Source organism: Mustela erminea, chromosome 5 (genome assembly GCF_009829155.1).
Source record: "Mustela erminea isolate mMusErm1 chromosome 5, mMusErm1.Pri, whole genome shotgun sequence".
NCBI classification, from domain to species: Eukaryota; Metazoa; Chordata; class Mammalia; order Carnivora; family Mustelidae; genus Mustela; species Mustela erminea.
In genome coordinates, this window is record NC_045618.1 from 62,012,558 (window position 1) to 62,034,571 (window position 22,014).

Here is a 22,014-nt window from a genome sequence, read left to right on the forward strand (position 1 = left end):
GTAAGTGAAATAAACCAGGCAGAGAAAGACAAATATTGTATGGTATCACTTATATGTGAAATCTTTTTTTTAAAAAAAGCTAATTTCATAGGCACAGTATAGAATGGAGGTTGCCAGCAGCTGGGAGGAGAAGAAAAGGGGGAGATGGAGGTTAAAGGGTACAAATTTTCAACTACAAGGAAAAAAACTATAAAAACATAAATAAATTCTGAGGATCTAATGCATTGCACATTTACTATAATAACGTGGTACCATATACTTGAAAATTGCTAAGAGCAGATCTTTAGCATTTTTACCACACAGAGTTAATTATATGTGTTGATGGATACATTACTTATCTTAGTCTTGATAATCTTTTCACAATGTATATGTATATCAAATCATCATAATGTATGCTTTATATACAATTAATTTTGTCAGTTATTCTTCAATGAACTTGGGAGGCAGGAAGAAAAGCATTCCTTACTGTGAAATAATTTTCTTTTAATTGTTTTTTCTAATAATTTTATAATCCTATTGTTTACATAACTACTTGATCCAAGGAATTTATTTTGGTAATCCAACTTTGATTCTCTTCCCATACAATGCTTAGTCAATTACCTAAAGCCTTTTATTGATTATCTTTTTCTCATTAATTGGAAATTCTACCTTTATCCCAATGATACTGGCAGAAATTTTCTTTTAAAGATCTTACTCATTTATTTGAGAGAGAGAGAACTGGCGAGAGCACAGCAGGGGGAACGGTGGGCAGAGGAAGAGGGAGAAGCAGACTCCCTGCTGAGCAGCAAGCCCAAGGCTTGATATCAGGACCGTTAGATCCTGACCTGAGCTGGAGGCACATGCTAAACTGACTGAGCCACCCAGGTGCCCCCATACTGGCAGATAGATATTGGATCTTTTGCTGGGTTCTCTACTATGTTCCATTGATCTGCCTACACATGTACCAGTCACAAAATGTTGTTGTTAGCTTTGTTTTGTTTTTTTTTTTTTTAATTTTTTATTTTTTAAAAACATATGTTTTTATCCCCAGGGGTACAGGTCTGTGAATCACCAGGTTTACACACTTCACAGCACTCACCAAAGCACATACCCTCCCCAATGTCCATAATCCCACCCCCTTCTCCCAAACCCCCTCCCCCCAGCAACCCTCAGTTTGTTTTGTGAGATTAAGAGTCACTTATGGTTTGTCTCCCTCCCAATCCCATCTTGTTTCATTTATTCTTCTCCTACCCACTTAAGCCCCCATGTTGCATCACCACTTCCTCATATCAGGGAGATCATAAGATAGTTGTCTTTCTCTGCTTGACTTATTTCGCTAAGCATGATACGCTCTAGTTCCATCCATGTTGTCGCAAATGGCAAGATTTCATTTCTTTTGATGGCTGCATAGTATTCCATTGTGTATATATACCACATCTTCTTGATCCATTCATCTGTTGATGGACATCTAGGTTCTTTCCATAGTTTGGCTATTGCTGAGATTAGTTAAAACAACAACAACATAGCAGCAATGTTGTTGTTGTTTTAACTAATCTCAGCACCCAAAACGGGCCTCAAATTTACAACTCTGAGATCACGAGAGTCACGCTCTACCAACTGAGCCATCCAGGTGCCCCAAAATGATTTCTATTTAATGTAGACTTATATGACTTAATATCTGACAGGACAAGTCTTATTTATATGTATTTATCTTTATAAGCACTATACTCACAGTTTGCCAAAACAATGCTGACGGTAGTATTTTTCTTGGAATAGAGGCAAATTCAGAAGTTAATTTAAGAGTAATTGATAACTAAAAATGCTTAGCGTCCCCATTCATTTAAGTCTGCTTTTATGCCATTCAGTGATATTTTAATGTTTCCTTTATATTTCACATTTCTTATAAGATTTATTTCTAGGTAATCTATCTTTTTGTTACAATTATAAATGGGTGTTTCTCCCATTATATATTTTTTGCTGTATATACGGATGCAAAAAAACTATCAATTGTCATGTTGTATTTGTACCCATTTTACTAAACTATTCTTTTGTTTGTAGTAATCTTTTTCCTCTGATTTTCTACATTTTCATTTGTATCAATGGCAAGTCATAATTTTGATTCCTCCTATTCATTTTTTATAGTTTGTCTTTTTTTTTCCTTCAAATTTCATTTGTGGGATGCCTGGGGGGCTCAGTCAGTTAATTGGCTGACTTGGCCTCTGGTCATCATCCCAGGGTCCTGGGATGAGTCCTGCATCAGACTCCTCACCCAGCAGGGAGCCTGCTTCTCCCCTGCCTGCAGATTACCCTGCTTGTGCTCTTCCCTCTGACAAATAATTAAAATCTTTTAAAAAAATATTTTTCATTGGCTAATAGCTTCAAAAAATGTTAAGGTGGTGGCGGTAGTCACAATTTTTGTATTTTTTTTTAAATTTTATTTATTTATTTGACAGAGATCACAAGTAGGCAGAGAGGCAGGCAGAGAGAGAGAGGGGGAAGTAGGCTCCCTGGACCAGAGAGCCTGATGTGGGGCTCCATCCCAAGACCCTGAGATCATGACCCCAGCCAAAAGCAGAGGCTTTAACCCACTGAGGCACCCAGGGGCCCCAATTTTTGTATTTTCATGATACTAATGGGAATGCTTTCAGTGTTCTGAATCAAACATTATGTAGATTTCCTGTTTAAGATATGATTTATCCTGGGACGCCTGGGTGGCTCAGTTGGTTCAGCTGCCTTTGGCTCAGGTCATGATCCCAGCGTCCTGGGATTGAGTCCCACATCGGGCTCCTTGCTCAGCAGGGAGCCTGCTTCTCCCTCTGCCTCTGCCTGCCATTCTGTCTGCCTGTGCTCCCTCTCTCCCCATCTCTCCCTCAGCAGGGAGCCTGCTTCTCCCTCTGCCTCTGTCTGCCATTCTGTCTGCCTGTGCTCGCTCTCTCCCCCTCTCTCCCTCTGATAAATAAATAAAATCTTTAAAAAAAAAAAAGATAGGATTTATCCTGTATTCCAACTTTAATCAGTAATGTATATAGAATATTATCACATCTTTTCAGCCTTAAAAAATGAAAACAAATTACAAAAAGTTATAAAACTCCTTGGTTTTACAATGATAAATGAAAGATATTTAAATTCTCCAACTGAACAGGGTATACAAGGATTTTTATGTTGCTCTTTTTTTGCTAAACAGTGAGAGCAAAATACAGAAAGGTTACATTCTTTTCAGTGTATAAGAGATAATCATAAGACTTTCTTTGTTCTAGGAAAATGGAGAATTTCCTAACACTGTATGATGCTTGCAAGCAGAAATCGGCAACACATTAAAAGAGAAGTATAATACATCAAAGCAGGGATCATATCAAAAATGTTATTGTTTTATTTAGGGTTTTCTTCAGTATTCCTAAGTAAGCATGGCTATTAGCACCAATAGCAGCAGATGCAACTTCTTTGTTGTTTTTTAAACGACTTTACCTTTAAGCAATCTCTACCCCCAACACCCAAACTCATGACCCTAAGACCAAGAGTCACATGCTCCACTGACTGAGTCAGCCAGGTGCCCCCAGACCCAGACGGCAAACTTTTTATGTAAGGGGTCAAACGGTAACTATTTTAGCCACAAATGATCTCTGTTGCCTACCATTAAAATCATAAAAAGCCTTCTTTCTGACCTTGTGAGAGGCACAAAAGCAGGCTGTGGGCCAGATGTGGCCTTAGGGCAATAGTTTGCCAACTCCAAGTCTATAGTTCTGATACATTGTGCTGGTTTCTTACAAATTGGTAATGAAATCTTAAATTTGTCCATTTTTGACAGAGTATAACTTAATACTGTGAAGATGTACTTAAGGAGATGGATGGAGCCCAAGCTATAGCTCCTTCAAAGTTTTATGACTGGGGTGCCTGGGTGGCTCAGTGGGTTAAGCCTCTGCCTTCAGCTCAGGTCATGATCTCAGGGTCCTGGGATCAAGCCCCATATTGGGATCTCTGCTCAGCAGGGAAATTGCTTCCCCCTCTCTCTCTGTCTGCCTCTCTGCCTACTTGTGATCTCTGTCAAATAAATAAGTAAATAAATCTTAAAAAAAAAATGTTTATAACCAAGTCAGCCTTGTGGTTTCCCAAAACTGGGAAGAACGGGTATCACTGTGCCCTCCATGAGCAATGGGGCAGGAATGGAAGTGCTAAAAACACAGTCTCGGATTGCCACACCTACCTCTGTGCCCCCCAGGCGGTCTGCAGACCCTTCTCGGTAAGTGTTCAGGTACCCATCCACAAGGGTGGTTAGGTCAGACATCATCTCATCCAGGAGTACCAGACGAAGGGGTAGTAGGTAGGTAGCTTCCAGGGCCAAAATTTTCAGTAAGGAGGGTGAAAGAGGTCGTGTGAACCACACTTCTGGATTTTCCTAGAGATACCCAGACAATTTTCTCTGAATAATAAGCAAAACTTTAAAGATAACTGTTTATCTAAGGGTCACTTAACTTAAAACACTATTACCGTTATTTTCTTCAATGACAGTGTATTTCTGAAAATACACACAAACACACCCCTTTATGTATGTATATATTAAGTGTGATATGTAGAGGGAAAAGATGGGGTGACAGGGAGGGACTGTGGGAGAGAGAGAGAAAGATCAATCCATCAATCAACCAATCAGGGCTTCTCATTCAATAGTGAAGAGAGTAGACTTAATTATAGGACCAAAACTACAAACAAGATGGCCATGATCTAAGTGTGCAGGTGAGGCTAGTAGGAGCTAAGAAAAATTTATTCTACTTTGAAAGAAATAATTGGGATGGTTTTGGTTCCATCACACCTTAAACAACATTCCCAATAAAAACCTTCCCTAGAGGACTGTAAATTTATTTCAGAGTACTTTCTGATAACCAACAAATCTGAATCCTGGCTTTTATCAACTTGAAATCACAAACTTCCCATTTGAAACAGCTAAAATTTTGGCAATGCTCCTATCCTTACACAGCTGCTGCCACTTTTCTATGTAATATGCTGATATTCCCACTCACAAAACCCTTGGAAAAATTAATGTCATATGGGACATGCTTCAATATTCACCTGAATCAATTTCTGTCTTTCTTCCAGAAAGGAGAGATATTTAGGGGCTACCTTAAGGTGTCTGATTAAACTCTCCTGTAAAGAACTGATGCAGTTTGGAAGAAAGCCACCTGTTTCCATGGAAAATTGAAGGACATCCGCTACCTGTGGCATAAAAATACAAAACAAAACAAAAACCTGTCTGAAGATTACATAGACAGCTATCTCATGGCAGAAATATATTTAGAAAAATGTCTTAAAATACCAATCTCCCTAAGGACCCACATGACAGAAAATGTCATCGGAAAAATTGTTTAGTCAACTAATTCTGAAAAATTAGGAAAGAAAACAAAATGATCACCCAACTTTAAAGTATCCTCATCCTCCTTCTTTTCCACTCCTTTTGTTTGCCTGCCTTATGATTATCTATTACTCCTTAGTACCTTTAGGCAATGGGGAAAGGAAGATAAATTTGAGAATTATTTGTATTACTTATCAGCAACTCTGGCAAAATTTTGGCAAGGAAAGCTAATACAATTAAGAATTGGGAGGGGGAAAAAAAAAGAATTGGAGAGGCACCAGGCAGGCTTAGTTGGTAGAGCATGCAACTCAATCTCAGGGTTGTCTGAGCCTCATGTTGAGTGAAGAGATGACTCAAAAATAATAAGATCTTGGGGTGCCTGGGTGGCTCAGTGGGTTAAGCATTTGCCTTCAACTCAGGTCATGATCTCAACATCCTGGGATCAGCCCCACATCCAGCTCCCTGCTCTGTGGGGAGTCTGCTTCTCTTTCTCCCTCTGCCTCTCCCCAATGCTTGCATATGTACTCTCTCTCTCTAATACATAAATCTTTAAAAAATTGTGTGGTACATCGCTCAGCATGAGGGAAATACAAATCAAAACCACAATGAGATACCACCTCCCACCAGTCAGAATGGCTAAAATTAACAAATCAGGAAATGACAGATGCTGGTGAGGATGCGGAGAAAGGGGAACCCTCCTACACTGTAGGTGGGAATGCAAGCTGGTGCAACCAGCTTGAAAATGGCATGGAGGTTCCTCAAAAAGTTGAAAATAGAGCTATCCTGGGAACCAGCAATTGTACTACTGGGTATTTACCCTAAAGATACAAATGTAGTGATCCGAAGGGGCACGTGTACCCGAATGTTTATAGCAGCAATGTCCACAATAGCCAAACTATGGAAAAAACCTAGATGTCCATCAACAGATGAATGGATAAAGAAGATATGGTCTGTGTGTGTGTGTATATATATATTTATAAATACATACAATGGAATACTACGTAGCCATCAAAGAAATGAAATCTTGCCATTTGTGACAACATGGACGGAACTAGAGGGTATTATGCTTAGCAAAATAAATCAATCAGAGAAAGATAATTATCATATGATCTCCCTGATATGAGGAAGTTGAGAGGCAATGTGGGGAGGAAGTTGAGAGGCAATGTGGGGAGTTTGGGGGGGTAGGAAAGAATAAATGAAACAAGATGGGATCAGGAGGGAGACAAACCATAAGAGACTCTTAATCTTACAAAACAAACTGAGGGTTGCCAAGGGGAGGGGGTAGGGAGAGGTTGGTGAGGTTATGGACACTGGGGAAGGCATGTGCTGTGAAGTATGTAAACCTGGCGACTCATAGACCTGTACCCCTGGAGCTAATAATACATTATATGTTAATTTAAAAATTAAAATAAAAATAATTTGTTTTAAAAATTGTGTGGTAGGCTAAATAACGGTCCACAGAGATATCCACATCCTAACCCCTGGAACCTATCAACATTATTTTATATAGCAAACGGACTTTGCAGGAGTGATTAAGACTCTTTTCTTTTTTAAATAATTTTTTTAAATTTTATTTATTTGACAGAGAGAAACTAGGCAGAGAGGCAGACAGAGAGAGAGGAGGAAGCAGGCTCCCTGCGGAGCAGAGAGCCTGATGCGGGGCTCAATCCCAGGACCCTGGGATCATGACCCAAGCCGAAGGCAGAGGCTTTAACCCACTGAGCCACCCAGGCGCCCCGTGATTAAGACTCTTGAGATAGAATGATTATCTTGAATTATCTGGGTGGATCCTCCATTGTCCCTGAACAAGAGGGAGGCACAGGAAGATTTGGCTACAAGTCACTGGAGGTGATAGGGCATTGGAAGCAAAGACTGTAGTGGTGCATTTTTGTTTTTTTTCTAACAAACAGAAGAACAAATTCTTTATTTGAAAACAATTCAGAATCAACTGAATATCTTTTCTAAAACTTAGAGAGGTTTTTTTTAAGGGGATTCTCTCCCAGAAAAAAAAAAAGAAAATTACGTCATTCTCTAAATATGAATACAATTTTTCTCTTACTTGCTTTCTTGCATATCTATTCACACTTCTCTATGCTAATATCATAGTATTATTAAAAAACAAATGTGCTGTCACAACACTTAGGCTTCAGGGCAATCAGTGGGCAATCCTCTCTTACTGGGATCAATTAAAAAGTTTCAGTAAAAAAGTCGGTACTCTGCCAGCTTTCCTCACTTCCATACAAAGCTCGAAGTTCTCCCAACTTCTTGCTTCCTTTAGCCATCAACCGCTCCTTCTTAACCTGCCACCCCAACTCCACTGTCACTGAGAAAAGACCAACAGGCTTGTAAGCACTGAGCAGAAATTTAAAATGCTTTTCTCATTTCTGTTTTGCCAAAACTCAACTAAAATAAAATAGAATTCTATATACTTATACAGCTATGTATCTCCCTCTAGTTGCTGGCCAGAGCCAAATATCACTGGGTTTATGTGTGCTTTCTTGGTCCAGCCCACCAAGTGACTACCAGTTTGTGACTGTAAGCAGTGGCACATTTTGAAGATGGCAGGAGCCACAAGCCAAAGAATACAGTGACAGCTGAAAAGGCAGAGAAACAGACTTCCCTGAGGGCCTCCACAAGAAAGAAGCCCTGCTGATACTTTCGTGTTAGCGCAGTGAGAATGATTGCAGAGTGCTGACCTCCAGAACTGTAAGAGAGTAAACTTACGTTGTCTTAAGCTACTAAATTTGTGGTGATTTGTTACAACAGCAATAGGAAGCGAATACACTATGTTAAAGGGAAAAAACTGGAAAAATTCTCAATTCCTGCGTCTTGTACTATGGAAGTCTGAAAAGTAAATACAGAAAGATGTGCTAACATGTTCATATGGGGTCTAATCAAGAAGCCTAATGGTCTCAGGAACAATAAGCAATTCTCTGACATTTTGGAGTAAGCTAGAAATAATCTCTATATAGAGAAAGATCCTGAAAGAAGGCCCAAGGAACATGTCAAAAGAGAAGTGGCAAAAAGTTCATTATGGGAAGTTATATAAGAGCAAATTTAAACCATATTTAATAACAACATTGAGCTTTTCAGAATTTTTGCTCAAAAATAATTGGCTAAGGGTACAGAGATTACTTAAAAATAATAAGAAATAATTCATTATTTTAACCCCTCTCCAAAGTCTATCTATAGACTTACGTATTCAACTTGTCCCCTTTGACTGGCATAAACCTAGAAGACTAGAAGAACATAAAGGAGACATAATGAAAGCTAGTGGTTTTACTATTCTCACAGCCATACCAGAAACTCAGATCAGCTGTAAGAGCAAGTTAGTATACTCTAAGTACTTCTCATTTTCTCAAGGATTCTTTAGGGTAGAGAAGAACCATATATAATCAAACTATTTTGGCCCAGAATAGGCTTTTGGGGCATATCTAAGAAAACCTGCATCTCTGAGCTAGATGCTAACTAGCTATTAGTCTTAACTGGTACATATGAGCTAAAGGCACAGATGTAACTGTTACCTCACACTAAGTGTCTCATGTCAGATTTATGAATGACCTGCCAAATTGTTCAAGTTTCTGAATGCTATACAGTACGGAGCTTGCTGCTGCTGCTGCTGCTTTTTTAAGACTTTATTTATTTATTTTTAAAGTAATCCTTACACCCAATGTGGGGCTTGAACTCATGGCCCCAAGATCAAGAGTTGCATGCTCTCCTGTTTAAGCCAGTCAGGTACCCCGGAGCTTGCTGCCTTTTTTTTTTTTTTTTTTTTAAGATTTTCTTTGACAGAGAGAGAGACAGTGAGAGAGGGAACACAAGCAGGAGGAACAGGAGAGGGAGAAGCGGGCTCCCCACTGAGCAGGAAGCCCAATGTGGGGCTTGATCCCAGCACCCTGGGATCACGACCCAGGCCGAAGGCAGACTTTTAAAGACTGAGCCACCCAGGCACCACCCAGAGCTTGCTTCTTATTTGACAAATTCTGGAGCAAATGGGAGAAAAATTCTTCAATACTTGTTTTATTTATTTGAGAGAGAGAGAGCATGTAAGCAGGAGGAGGGGCAGAGGGAGAGAGATAAGCAGACTCGCCGGTGACACAGGCCTCCATCCCTGGACCCCAAGATCATGATTGGAGCTGACATCAAGAGCCACATGCTCAATCAGCTGAGCCAACCAGCCACACCCAAAATACTTTTTTTTTTTTTTAAGATTTATCTGACACACAGAGAGAGATATATAGAGAGAGAGATCACAAGTAGGCAGAGAGGCAGGCAGAGAGAGAGGGGGAAGCAGGCTCCCCACTGAGCAGAGAACCAAGTAAGGGTTGATCCCAGGACCCTGAGATCATGACCTGAGCCACCCAGGTGCCCCTTAAGTAACTTTTCTGTAGTGCTTTTATAGTTCACCAAATATTGTCACCTATTGCATAGACATCTTACATGGAGAAGAATGCAGGAATAAGGCATGCACACACACACAAAAAGGCTTAATCACTCACCAAATGGGGCCTTTTTTCTATAAGAGCTATATACCCTGGACTGAATCATGGTTTCCCTGCTTGTACCTGTGTGTCAAAGACATTATTCAGCAAAATTCCATACTGATGAGAGAGGCAATCAGAAAGCCAACGACAATCATGGATAACCTAAGGAATCAGAAGACAGAGTAATTAGAACCTGGTTGCTAATCTTACTATCGGGGAAATCAGCTTACACACTCACCTTCAAAATTCTCTTGTCTTCTAATACCATCTGAAGTCCATTGTTGAAAGCACGACTTCCCAGAAGGAAAATGTCAAATAAGTAAACTCGGCTATTTGTGGCCACCTGCAATAGATCATCCAGGCACATGTATTATAGGGTAAAAAGGAACTAAGGAAGGGGGTCTGCAGTCAAGAAAGATATGTGATAAAATATTTCACATCCTCACTTTTAAAGAAAACAACAGGCATTCAGTGATGCTCAGGGAAAACAAGTTCAATTTTATCTTAAGTAAAGCGAAGAAACTACCATTTGCGATCTTGAAAGAGAGAGAAAGAGCATGAGCAGGAGGAGAGGGCGAAGGAGAGAGAGAATCTCAAGCAGACTCCATGCCAACTACAAAGCGTGACACAGGGCTCAATCCCACAACCCCAAGATCATGACCTGAGCTGAAATCAAGAGTCAAACATTTAATCAATTGAGCCACCCATATGCCCCTCACTGTGATTTTTCAAAAGGGCAGAAAGAGACAAGCTGGTGGACTTAGTCTTTTGCTTTTTACACTCCCCAATTTAATGTTTTATAGCTTACCCATGGCATCTTAATACTCCAAGGACTGTAGGTTTAAGAGGAATGAAGAGCATTTTGTTGTTAGCAACACAACATGCTATTTCTCTGAGTCTCGTGATATGCATGGTTACTTTAGGTGTTACATAAAATTATTCAGAAGAGAAGATCCTTGCTCTCTGGCAGTTTTTGTTTGTTTGTTTGTTTGTTTGTTTATCCAAAAGAGAAAAAGAGAGCGTGAACATGGGGAAAGGGAGAAGCAGACTCCCCTGTGGAGCAGGGAGCCCGACTCGAGGCTCAATCCCAGGACCCTGGGATCACGACATGAGCCGAAGGCAGTCGCTAACCTACTGAGCCACCCAGGAGCCTCTCTCTAGCAGTTTTATATAGGCAACAAATAAACTGGCACAAATGGTAGGATGTGAGACACCATTTTTTAGTTCAATTTTATATAATCATAAGGATTTTAGACTGTTTCTGATCATAAAATTCACCAAGGTAGTATTATAGCTGAATCATCTACTGAGTCAGGGAATAAAGGCAAAGGGAGATCCTAACAGGTCTAGAGAGCCAGCGACAGGGCAGCATGACGTCATCTTTGTCATTTCAGGAGCAAGTGTTGATATAGCTGCAACTGCCAGACCTGACACCCGTTCTCAGAACTTTCGTGTTGTTTGCAAGAACAGGACACCTAAAACAGTCACTCCTTGTTCTTTTTAATAAACACATTAGAAAATTTGAAAAAATAATTCTCTACTAGACTGCAAACTCTGTGAGACAAGAGATTATGCCAGATTCACCACTGTACATGTATCACCTAGAGCAGAACCAAACCCATGGATGGCTCAGACATATCTTCAGTAAGCTAATGCATGCCATACAATGCTCCCTTCCATTTTTCATATGCAAACAATGTATATGACTCTGATAGTATGCATTCCAATCTATATCCTGCTTTCTTCCACTCATAACTTTGGAAAAAAACCTTTTTTCTACGTTGCACTAGTCATCAATTTTTGACAGCTGCATAAGATCTATCAAATCTACAGTAATGTCTCCTACTGCTAACCTACTTAAATTGTTTCTGATTTTTCATCAGAAAATGATGCTAAGATCACTAGGTTCTCACATATTCTTTTTCATATTTTGAATTATTTAGGGTAGACTCCTTTATGTACCCGAGAAGTGCGCAGACTGCCAATCCTAACAAAATACATTCTCTCAATAGGTGGAGGTAGGTCCTGACTCAAAGAATAGAAGACATTGGTTGGGGATTCAGCGTGCCTTCTTTGGCCTTCTTTAAAAACTGATGCTGCTGTTGGGTGCCCGGGTGGCTCACTGATTGGGCAACTACCTTCGGCTAAGGTCATGATCCTGGAGTCCCAGAATCAAGTTCTGCATCAGGCTCCCAGCTCCACAGGGAGTCTGCTTCTCCCTCTGACCTTCTCCCCTCTCATGCTCTCTCTCTCTCTCTCTCTCTCAAATAAATAAATAAAATCTTTTTAAAAATTCTTTCAGGGGTGCCTGGGTGGCTCAGTGGGTTAAAGCCTCTGCCTTCGGCTCAGGTCATGATCCCAGGGTCCTGGGATCGAGCCCCACATCGGGCACTCCGCTCAGTGGGAAGCCTGCTTCCCTTCCTCTCTCTCTGCCTGCTTCTCTGCCTACTTGTGATCTTCGTCTGTCAAATAAATAAATAAAATCTTTAAAAAAAAATTATTTTAAAAACTAATGCTGCCGAGTTTGAGCCGAAGGTGGCTGTCCAACCTACAGCTATTCGAGGCTCACTACAAACTTTTGACACAGTGGGGACCTTCACGTGACATCTCCCAAGCCTAGGAAAATGAAAATGATGTGGAAGAAACCTGGTGTGGAACGCTACCAACCAGAAGGAAAGATAAATATCTTGCACATAGTGGGGTGTAGGTGGCTCAGTGGATTAAGCCTCTACCTTTAGCTCAGGTCATGATCCCAGGGTCCTAGTATTCAGCTGCACATCGGGCTCTCTGCTCAGCAGGGAGGCTGTTTCTCCCTCTGCTTCTGCCTGCTGCTCCCCCTGCTTGTGCCTTCTCTCTCTCTCTCTCTCACTCGCTCTGTCAAATGAATAATTAAAATGTTTTTTTAAAAAAACTTCATATATTAAGATTTTAATTTAGGGGTGCCGGGCAGTCACTAGAGCGTGCAACTCTTGATCTCGGGGTAGTGAGTTCAAGCCCCACACTGGGTATAGAGTTTACTTAGACAAATTACATTAAAGATTTTATTTTTAAGTAAACTCTACATCCAACATGGGACTTGAACCATGAACTCGAACTCCACTGTCTGAGCTAGCTGGCTGCCCCTGAAATTCTTCATATTTCTAAGGTGGGAGAAAAGAGCTGGGAAAGAAGACCTCAAGCAGAGCCTGTGACACAGCAGTGATAATTATAAAAGTGAACCCATGAAGAGGCAAAAGCTCTTTCCTTTTGAAAGGAATAAACTCAATACTAGAAAAGTGAAAAAAAATCCAAACAGGTTATAGGATAGTGGTATTGAGGTGACATAAAGAAGACAATTAAAATTAATTTGCCAGTGAATCTACAATTATTTCAAAATAAAAAGCTGAAAATATCTTTGACCTGAAGCCAACATAGTTTCCCATGACGACACACATTAGCACCTTCTGCTGCCACACTCAGGACACTCTGCTTCTTGATGTGGAGCATCTGGTGAGAAAAAGGAAGAAGATCTCCAGAAAATAAATGTTGCGATTATGACATCATGGATGGCTCAAGTAAAAGGCTAGCAATCAACAGAGTGGATAGTATGCTTTAAACTTACAAAACTTGACTAATCCAAAACACAAGTCAGCTTCTCTTTTTCACACACACACACACACACACACACACACACACACACACCACATTGAATATTTCTAATTTCTTTTTTGTTTGTTTGTTTTTTAAAGATTTTATTTATTTGACAGAGATCACAAGTAGGCAGAGAGGGGGAAGCAGGCTCCCCACTGGGCAGAGAGCCCAATGAGGGGCTCAATACCAGGACCCTGAGATCATGACCTGAACCGAAGGCAGAGGCTTAGGCCACTGAGCCATCCAGGTGCCCCTGAATATTTCTAATTTCTTTTCAGTTTTTGCAAAGTTATAACACAACTGGAAAATAAATCATTCATATCCTAAATGCTGAGAAGAGTTGAAAACTCAGATACCCTGTGTTACCACTAATGCTACAACAAAAGATTTCTATCTTTATGACCAGGTTCCTCATGCAAGCAATAGTGCCCTAACACAGAGCAATTTACTGTACCTGAAAGGAACTCATGTAGTGGCTGAGTCTCACAGTATATACTGTTTAGAATGAGAGAAATAAGAACTCAACAGGTCCCTTAAAGTCTTAGACTCATTAAGTTACTCAAAACTGATATAGTGCTATTCCAGGAACACATGCTGACCCTTTATTTATAATCTTATCCTATTTCAAAACATACAATTCTAAAACCTTAACCCATAATCTGTCAAAATATCTACACAATACAAGATTCTCTCCATTTTACAGGTAGGTAAATAACTCAAGAAAGAAGGGCATGATAACTTTCACTAGCACAATATCTTCCTTTAGTGAGCATAGAGGGTTTCTACATTGAGTATTTTCCATCGATGATGAAAAAAGGGGACTGAATTTCAGTTCCACCCTCAACCAACAGCAAGAAGGCTGTGGAACTGGGAATAAAACCTGCATTTCTTTGTTGACAAGAATTTCCAACTACCTCTTCAAATTTTCAGTTCCTTATCTCATTTTTTTGTTGTTGTCATTGGACCCTTTCAAGAATCTGTTGATATATAAAGAATTCTTACAACACAATTAAAAAATGGACAAAGGGAGCACCTGGGTGGCTTACCTGATCAAGTGTTTGACTCTTGATCTCACCTCAGGTCTTGATCTCAGGGTCATGAGTTCAAGCCTCATGTTGTGGGGGGGTGGGGTAGGCAAAGGAGGAGCACCTGCCTGGCTCAGCTGGTAAAGCATGTGACTCTTTTTTTTTTTTTTAAGATTTTATTTATTTATTTGACACTCAGAGATCACAAGTAGACAGAGAGGCAGGCAGAGAGAGAGGGGGAAGCAGGCTCCTTGCAGAGCAGAGAGCCCGATGCGGGGCTCGATTCCAGGACCCTGGGATCATGTCCTGAGCCAAAGGAAGAGGCTTTAACCCACTGAGCCACTTAGGCGCCCCAGCATGTGACTCTTTATCTCAGGGTTGTGAGTTTAAGGCCCACACTGGGAGTAAAGCCTACTCAAAAATGGGCAAAGGAATAGATATTTCTCCAAAGAAGATATATAAACATCCAAAAACACATGAAAAATGCTCAATATTATTAGCCATCAGGGAAATGTTAATCAAAACCACAATGAGATATCACTTCACACTACGAACATGGCTATAATTAAAATGACAGATGACAACAGTGTTAGAATATGGAGAAATCGGAATCCTCATATCTTGCTGGTGGGGATGTAAAATGGAGTAGCAGCTTTGGAAAACAATGGCCAATCCTCAAAATATGAAACATAGAGTTATTATATGACCTAGCAATTGAACTTCTAAGTATCTATCCCAGAGAAATGAAAACACATGTGCTAACAAAAACTTGTACATGAATGTTCACAGCAGCATTATTCATAAAAGCCAAAAAGTAGGAAGAACCCAAAAGGTGAAAGGATAAATGAATTATGGTATATCCAGGGGCACCTGGGTGGCTCAGTGGGTTAAAGCCTCTGCCTTTGGCTCAGGTCATGATCCCAGGGTCCTGGGATCAAGCCCCACATTGAGCTCTCTGCTCTGCAGGGAGCCTGCTTCCACCTCTCTCTCTGCCTACTTGTGATCTCTGTCTGTCAAATAAATTTTTAAAAATCTTTTTATAAAAAGGAAAGAAAAATGATTGTGATGTATGTACAATTCTGTGAATTTGCTAAAATCCAGTGAACAGTACATTTTATTTATTTTTTTTTTAAAGATTTTATTTATTTATTTGACAGAGAGAGATCACGAGTAGGCAGAGAGGCAGGCAGAGAGAGAGAGAGGAGGAAGCAGGCTCCTGCTGAGCAGAGAGCCTGATGCGGGACTCGATCCCAGGACCCCGAGATCATGACCTGAGCCGAAGGCAGCGGCTTAACCCACTGAGCCACCCAGGCGCCCAACAGTACATTTTAAATTGGTGAATTTAATGTTATATGGACTACATCTCACTTAAGTGATTAGAGAAAAAAGAATCAGTGGAAAGCTAACTCTCCCTTAAAGAAATGCACCTGTGCATACACAAGCATTAAACTCGTATCTGCAGGAAGCTTAATGACTCCCATGAAGTCCATCTGTGAACTGTATGCTAAGCTGAAGAGTTACTCTCACATCGAAATTCATCAATGACTATAGAGAAATTGCCTAAACAGAGCATGTAGAATGGACTTCTAAAAATTTAAGTAAAAAAATTTCTGACTCTCCTCTAAAACTGCCAATGGCTTTCCAACCTACCCAGGTTAAACTCAAACTCCTTATAATGTCCAAAAAACCCTACCTGATCTGCCTCCTTACCATTTCCTTTTCCTATCATTCTTCACTGTAGTCCTGCCTCCCTGCTGTCCTCCATACAAGTTAAGTGTGCTTCAGCCTCAGGGTCTTTGCACTTGCTATTCATGCTTTTCAAAATTTCCTTAGCTGAATATCTATATGGTTAGCTCTATTACTTCATTCCGATGGCTATTCCAATGTTACTTCTTCACAGAGGTTTTCTCTGTCCACCCTACATAAAATAGGAACTCCTTGTTACTTTACTTTTCAAACCACAATTTATTTTTCTTCGTAGCACTTATCATCAGTTGATAGACAACTGTTTGTTTATTTTCTTGCAAAAAAATGTAAACCCCTTCAGCTGCCTGGCTGGCTCAGTCAGAAGAGCATGCAATTCTTGATCTTGGGGTTGTGAATTCATACCCCACAATGGGTGCAGTGAATGCTTAAATAAATAAACAAACAGGAAAAAAAGTGTTTACATTGGTGGTTAGGACTTCCTGGGTGGCTCAGTGGGTTAAGCCTTTGCCTTTGGCTCAGGTCACAATCTCAGGGTCCTGGGATTGAGCCCCACATTGGGCTCTCTGCTCCATAGGGAGCCTGCTTCCCCTTCTCTCTGCCTGCCTCTCTGCCTTCTTGTGATTTCTTTCTCTGTCAAATAAGTAAACAAAATCTTTAAAAAAAAAGAACTTTGCCTTTACTATTATTTTATCCTAGACTTCAGAACAATACCTAACGTTTATCAGGTCCTCAGATATTTTATTGGGAATTTATTAGGGAAAGCATCAATGGTCTTATAATAAGAGAAAAATTTATGAGATATAAACATGATACCCATATGCAGACAATACTTGGAATGATCAAGGACAATACTTACTGCAGCACCAAACTTCTGCTGGAACTGATCAATGACTGTGTATGTTACCTCCTCTTCCTCTGCAGGAGAATGATGGTAATAGACACATTTGTCTTCTTTGGCAATAGAATAGCCCTCCCACTCATTTTAGCCATCCTCATAAATTTCTCCGCTATTGCAACTCAAAGGTCTAATGTTATTTCACTATCACCTGTGTCAGCCCAACACACAGTGAACACTCCAGCATCCTGTTTCTCAAATGAGAATGAATAAAAGCCCTACCAATGATAATCTTATGAATTAAACCATTTAATCATTTCCTGTGAAAATCCAATAATGTTTCCCTCCTCACAGACTTGTGTCTTAAATATTTCAAGACATTTACTTTTCAAAGGATGTTCATAATAAAAAGTTATAGTTTAAAATAAATCAGTCCGGGGTGCCTGGGTGGCTCACCTGGTTAAGCTTCTGCCTTCAGCTCAGGTCATGATCCTGGGGTCCTGGGATTGAGTCCCAAATCAACTCCCTCTTTAGCCAGGAGCCCTGCTTTTCCCTCTCCCCATGCCTGCTACTCCCCCTGCTTATGCACTCTCTCTCTGTCAAATAAATAAATAAAACTTTAAAATAAATAAGTAAATAAATAAATCCTGGAGATGGGCCATAGTCCACACTTTTGGAATTCTCTGGGTCCTTAATTATGGTTTTAAATCATGTAATTTAAAAGATTAGAGGTATAGCATAACATATAGTTTCTCTTCATCTCCAACCTCTAAAACTTAGGTGTGGCATAGGACACAGTCCACATACCTCTTTTTCTCTACCTATACTCACTCTCCTGGTAATCTCATCTAGTCTCAAGCCTGTAAAACTCTATCAGCTAACTCTTACTTCTGTTTCTCCATCTCAGACCTTTCTCCTCCTCTCTAGGCTGACATTCAAACTTCGGAGGACCTGAAGTCTTAATCATCTTCCCAAAACATGTTCCACTCAGAACTGTTCCATGCCAGCTGAATTGCACTCCATACTTCAGGATACTCACACCCAAACCCCTGAAATCACCATGATTCTCCTCTTTTTTTTTTTTTTTAAGATTTTGTTTATTTATTTGACAGACAGAAATCACAAGTAGGCAGAGAGGCAGGAAGAGAGAGAGGGGGAAGCAGGCTCCACGCTGAGCAGAGAGCCTGATGTGGGTAATCAATCCCAAGACTCTGGGATCATGACCTAAGCCGAAGGCAGAGGCTTTAACCCACTGAGCCACCCAGGTGCCCCGATTCTCCTCTTTCACATGCACATCTAATACACCAGTAGACTGGGCTGGCTACACCCCAACATATGTTCAGAAGTCCACCACTTTTTACCAACTGTACTGCTACCACTATGGTCCAAGCCACCATGTCAGCTCACCTTAAAATTATTTCAATAGCCTAATAGGTATTCATGCTTTTACCTTTCTCCGTCTCTCAGTATCCATACAGTATCTAGACTAACTTTGTTAAAACAGAAGTCAGTTAATGTTACCCTTCTGCTCAAAACTATCCAATAGGAAGTAGAAGGATTTTTTAAAATACCATTGATAACAGTACAAAATATGAAATACTTAGGGATAAACACAGCAAAATATGTATAAGACTTATACACCAAGAACTGCAAAACACTGTTGAGAAATTAAAGATCTCGGGGCGCCTGGGTGGCTCAGTTGGTTGAGTGGCTGCCTTCTGCTTGTGTCATGGTCCTGGCATCCTGGGATCAAGTCCCACATTGGGCTCCTTGCTCAGCAGGAAGCCTGCTTCTCCCTCTGCCTCTGCCTGCCACTCTGTCTGCCTGTGCTCACTCTCTCTGACAAATAAATAAATAAAATCTTTAAAAAAAAAAAAGAAATTAAAGATCTCATAGAGGGAAATACTGCATTAACAGATTAGAATACTCAATATTGTTAAGATGCCAACGTTCCCCAAACCAATCTATCGATTCATTGCAATCCCAGTAAAAATACAAGTGGGTTTTTTTTTTTTTTCAGAAATTGGCAACCTGATTCCAAAATTCATAGGGAAATGCAAAGAAAAAAGAATAACCAAAATAACACTGAAAAAGAACAAAGTTGGAGAACTAACACTACCAGATTTTAAAGTCTATCATTAATCAACAGTAAGCAAAAACAGTCTAAAAAAACCCAAAAGAAACAGTAAACAGTCTAGTATTGAACATCTACAATGACCTCCATGAAATGCCTATGTCATTTCCTCTCCAACTACCTCTTCTCTTTGCTCCATTTACACTGATTACACTGATCTAGCTGTTCCTTCAAGATCCGGGCATGTTCCTATCTCAGGGCCTTTATATTAATTCTTTTATCTGCCTAAAGAACATTTCCCCCACATATCCACACAGCTCAAGCCCTCATCTCCTATAGGCTTTGGCTCAAATGTCACCATTTTTGTGAGGCCTGTCCTGAACACCCTAACATTGTAAAACCACCCTCTTCACACACTTCTATTTTTTTCCCCTTAGCATTTGGTGCTAGCATGCTGTATGTGATACTCCTTTATCTTATTTAGTGTCTATTTCTTGCACTGGAGCTCAGTGAGGGCAGAGACTGCACATATAGAACCTTAACTCAGAGTTATGCCAACTCCAAAGAGTTGTGGACCACAATAGAGACCCTAGACAAGTCAGAGCCCCAGTGCTCACCTGATGGGTTGAACTTGAGGTCACTCAGCAGAGAGGTGGTTGGCGGCTCAGAGGCAGGAGAAAGAGACTCACATATGTTCAGGTCTTCACCTTTATCCATCCTGGTTCTTTCTGTATTTAGACTATGCTTACAAAAAACAACACTCAGATGAAATTGTTCTTTGTTGCTGATGCTCACACTTACAAACTACTTACAAAAGTACAACACTCAGATGAAATTGTTCTTTGTTGCTGATGCTTACAAAAAACAACACTCAGATGAAATTGTTCTTTGTTGCTGATGCTCACACAGATTTTGCCACACATCAATGGTAAAGAAGCTAGACCTCCATTTCATAGAGGACCCACTCATCCACTGCTTTTTTTTTTTAAGATTTTATTTATTTATTTGACAGACAGAAATCACAAGTAGGCAGAGAGGCAGGCAGAGAGAGAGAGAGGAGAAAGCAGGCTCCCTGCTGAGCAGAGAGGCCGAGGCGGGGCTCGATCCCAGGACCCTGGGATCATGACCTGAGCCGGCTTGAACCCACTGAGCCACCCAGGCACCCCTCATCCACTGCTTTTACACTGATTTGAAGATATCATCTAAAGATGGAAGAAAATATCCATCTATTTCTTCTACCTTCTATTACCTCAGACCATTTGAGAAATTGCATAGCTAATGAATTAGAGGTAAGCCTTTCTACCCTAATGTATGCATTTGAGTAAAACCATAATTAAGAAAATTATTCAAATTATTCCACCATACCTGACAGAAGATGCCTTTTCTCTCATCGCACCTTGTTCCACTTCATCCAGCAGTTCCACTGCAAAATAACCAAATGCCTTCCAACAAGAGTTTCCAATCTGAATGCAGTTAACCACTCCCCTCTCTCCCTCTACCACAGTCTGACTAGGTACTACACACACTAACTTGAAATGAAATGTTAGTCCATAGAGGCCTTCACTAGCCAACAATAAATAGAGCAGAAGAGCCTATCCAGAGTACTGAAGATGCCTAATACTATGTTCCTACACAGCTTCTCAGGTCTTTCAGCAGGATTAGAAAGATTTCTACATGTTCCAAAGCACCTTTCAGTCAAGCAGATTCATTCTAGAGAGAGATTTTCTTTCCTATTCATTCCCACCATACTGCATTTCCTTTACACCATGCACTGTTTGGGGGTTTCCTCTCAGATCCTTCCCAGATGGGTCTCTTTCACTCGCACAGGCTGGTGCGTTAACATGAGTTTTGCACAGTGGCAGCATGGTGGCCAATGACGTTTATCTGAGGCGCCATTATTGCAAATTGAAACAGTTCAGCGACATGAAAGGCAATAAAAGTTAGACTAGAAATCCCCCCTAAATATGAAACATTCCACAGATTCTGAAGCCTAACAGGGCTGGGAATGGAGGACAATATTGTCTATCATTAATTCTAAGATGTACATTTTAAACAGCTCTGAAATCAGATATGATTTACAATAAGTGCACATGACAGTTTACTTGCCAGTTACTTTTCCTTTCTTGTGATGTGAAAAGTAATAGTGTATTTTATAATTAATGGCATTTTAGACTGACTTAAAAATACTTAGGTAGTACTCAGAGAAGATCTACTCAGGGACCGTTATGTTTCAAAACATCTCTTTCCCCTGCACTATCAAGGTGTTGGGTCTGGGCAGAGAAAGTAAAAGTCACTAAAAATAAATTTTTAGTCAATTATTATTTGTTAATTATTATTCTTCATTTTGTTTTTAATTTATTATTGTTTCAAGATTTTACTTAAAAAATTTTTATTTAAATTCCATTTAGTATTATTCTTCATTTTAATAATTCTTATTCAAAGTGCTTTTCAGGGAGAGTGAAAAAATTCTCAATCCATGGCTAACTGAACCACAGGGCAAAGAAGGAGAAGGTTGTCCTTTGAACTAAAAATTATGAACAAAGGCCAAGTCTTGAGAATTTAGAAAGAGATGAAATCCATGTCTATAGTTCACCAGGCTCGTCAAACAGTTAGCCTTCTCTGAAGTTAGGGAGATAGTAGTAGTGATTCCTTTGCTTCTCTTTTCAAACCCACCCACAGCCTAGCTCTGATCCAGTGCAAAGGCTGATTTTAAAAAGCAATAAGAATTCCACTATGGGGGTGCCAGGTTGGCTTAGTTGGTACAGCATGGGACTCTGGATCTCGGGGCTGTGAGTTCAAGCCCCAGGTCAGACGTGGAGATTACTTACTTACTTTTTTTTTTTTTAAAGGTTTTGTTTGCTTTATTATTTTTTTAAGATTTTATTTCTTTATTTGACAGAAAGAGATAGCTAGAGAGGGAACACAAGCAGGGGGAGTGG

General features: G+C 40.2%; 1 protein-coding gene across 8 annotated transcripts in view; it reads right to left on the minus strand.

Annotated features, from left to right (window-relative positions):
* The window catches only part of EXD1 (exonuclease 3'-5' domain containing 1), a 33,384-nt gene that overhangs the window by 2,795 nt on the left and 8,575 nt on the right, over nucleotides 1-22,014 (minus strand). For 5 of the 8 annotated variants that reach the window (XM_032343331.1, XM_032343328.1, XM_032343330.1 and 2 more), the window contains exons 4-11: nucleotides 20,441-20,498; nucleotides 19,693-19,814; nucleotides 17,023-17,081; nucleotides 13,204-13,290; nucleotides 10,043-10,147; nucleotides 9,886-9,966; nucleotides 5,041-5,184; nucleotides 4,181-4,372 (exon numbers count right to left, since the gene is read on the minus strand). In XM_032343331.1, coding sequence (XP_032199222.1) covers nucleotides 4,181-4,372; nucleotides 5,041-5,184; nucleotides 9,886-9,966; nucleotides 10,043-10,147; nucleotides 13,204-13,290; nucleotides 17,023-17,081; nucleotides 19,693-19,814; nucleotides 20,441-20,498 — 848 coding nt within the window. Of the gene's footprint in view, nucleotides 1-4,180; nucleotides 4,373-5,040; nucleotides 5,185-9,885; nucleotides 9,967-10,042; nucleotides 10,148-13,203; nucleotides 13,291-17,022; nucleotides 17,082-19,692; nucleotides 19,820-20,440; nucleotides 20,499-22,014 lie in introns of all 8 variants that reach the window. The other 3 variants (XM_032343335.1, XM_032343333.1, XM_032343334.1) reach the window with 3 other exon arrangements.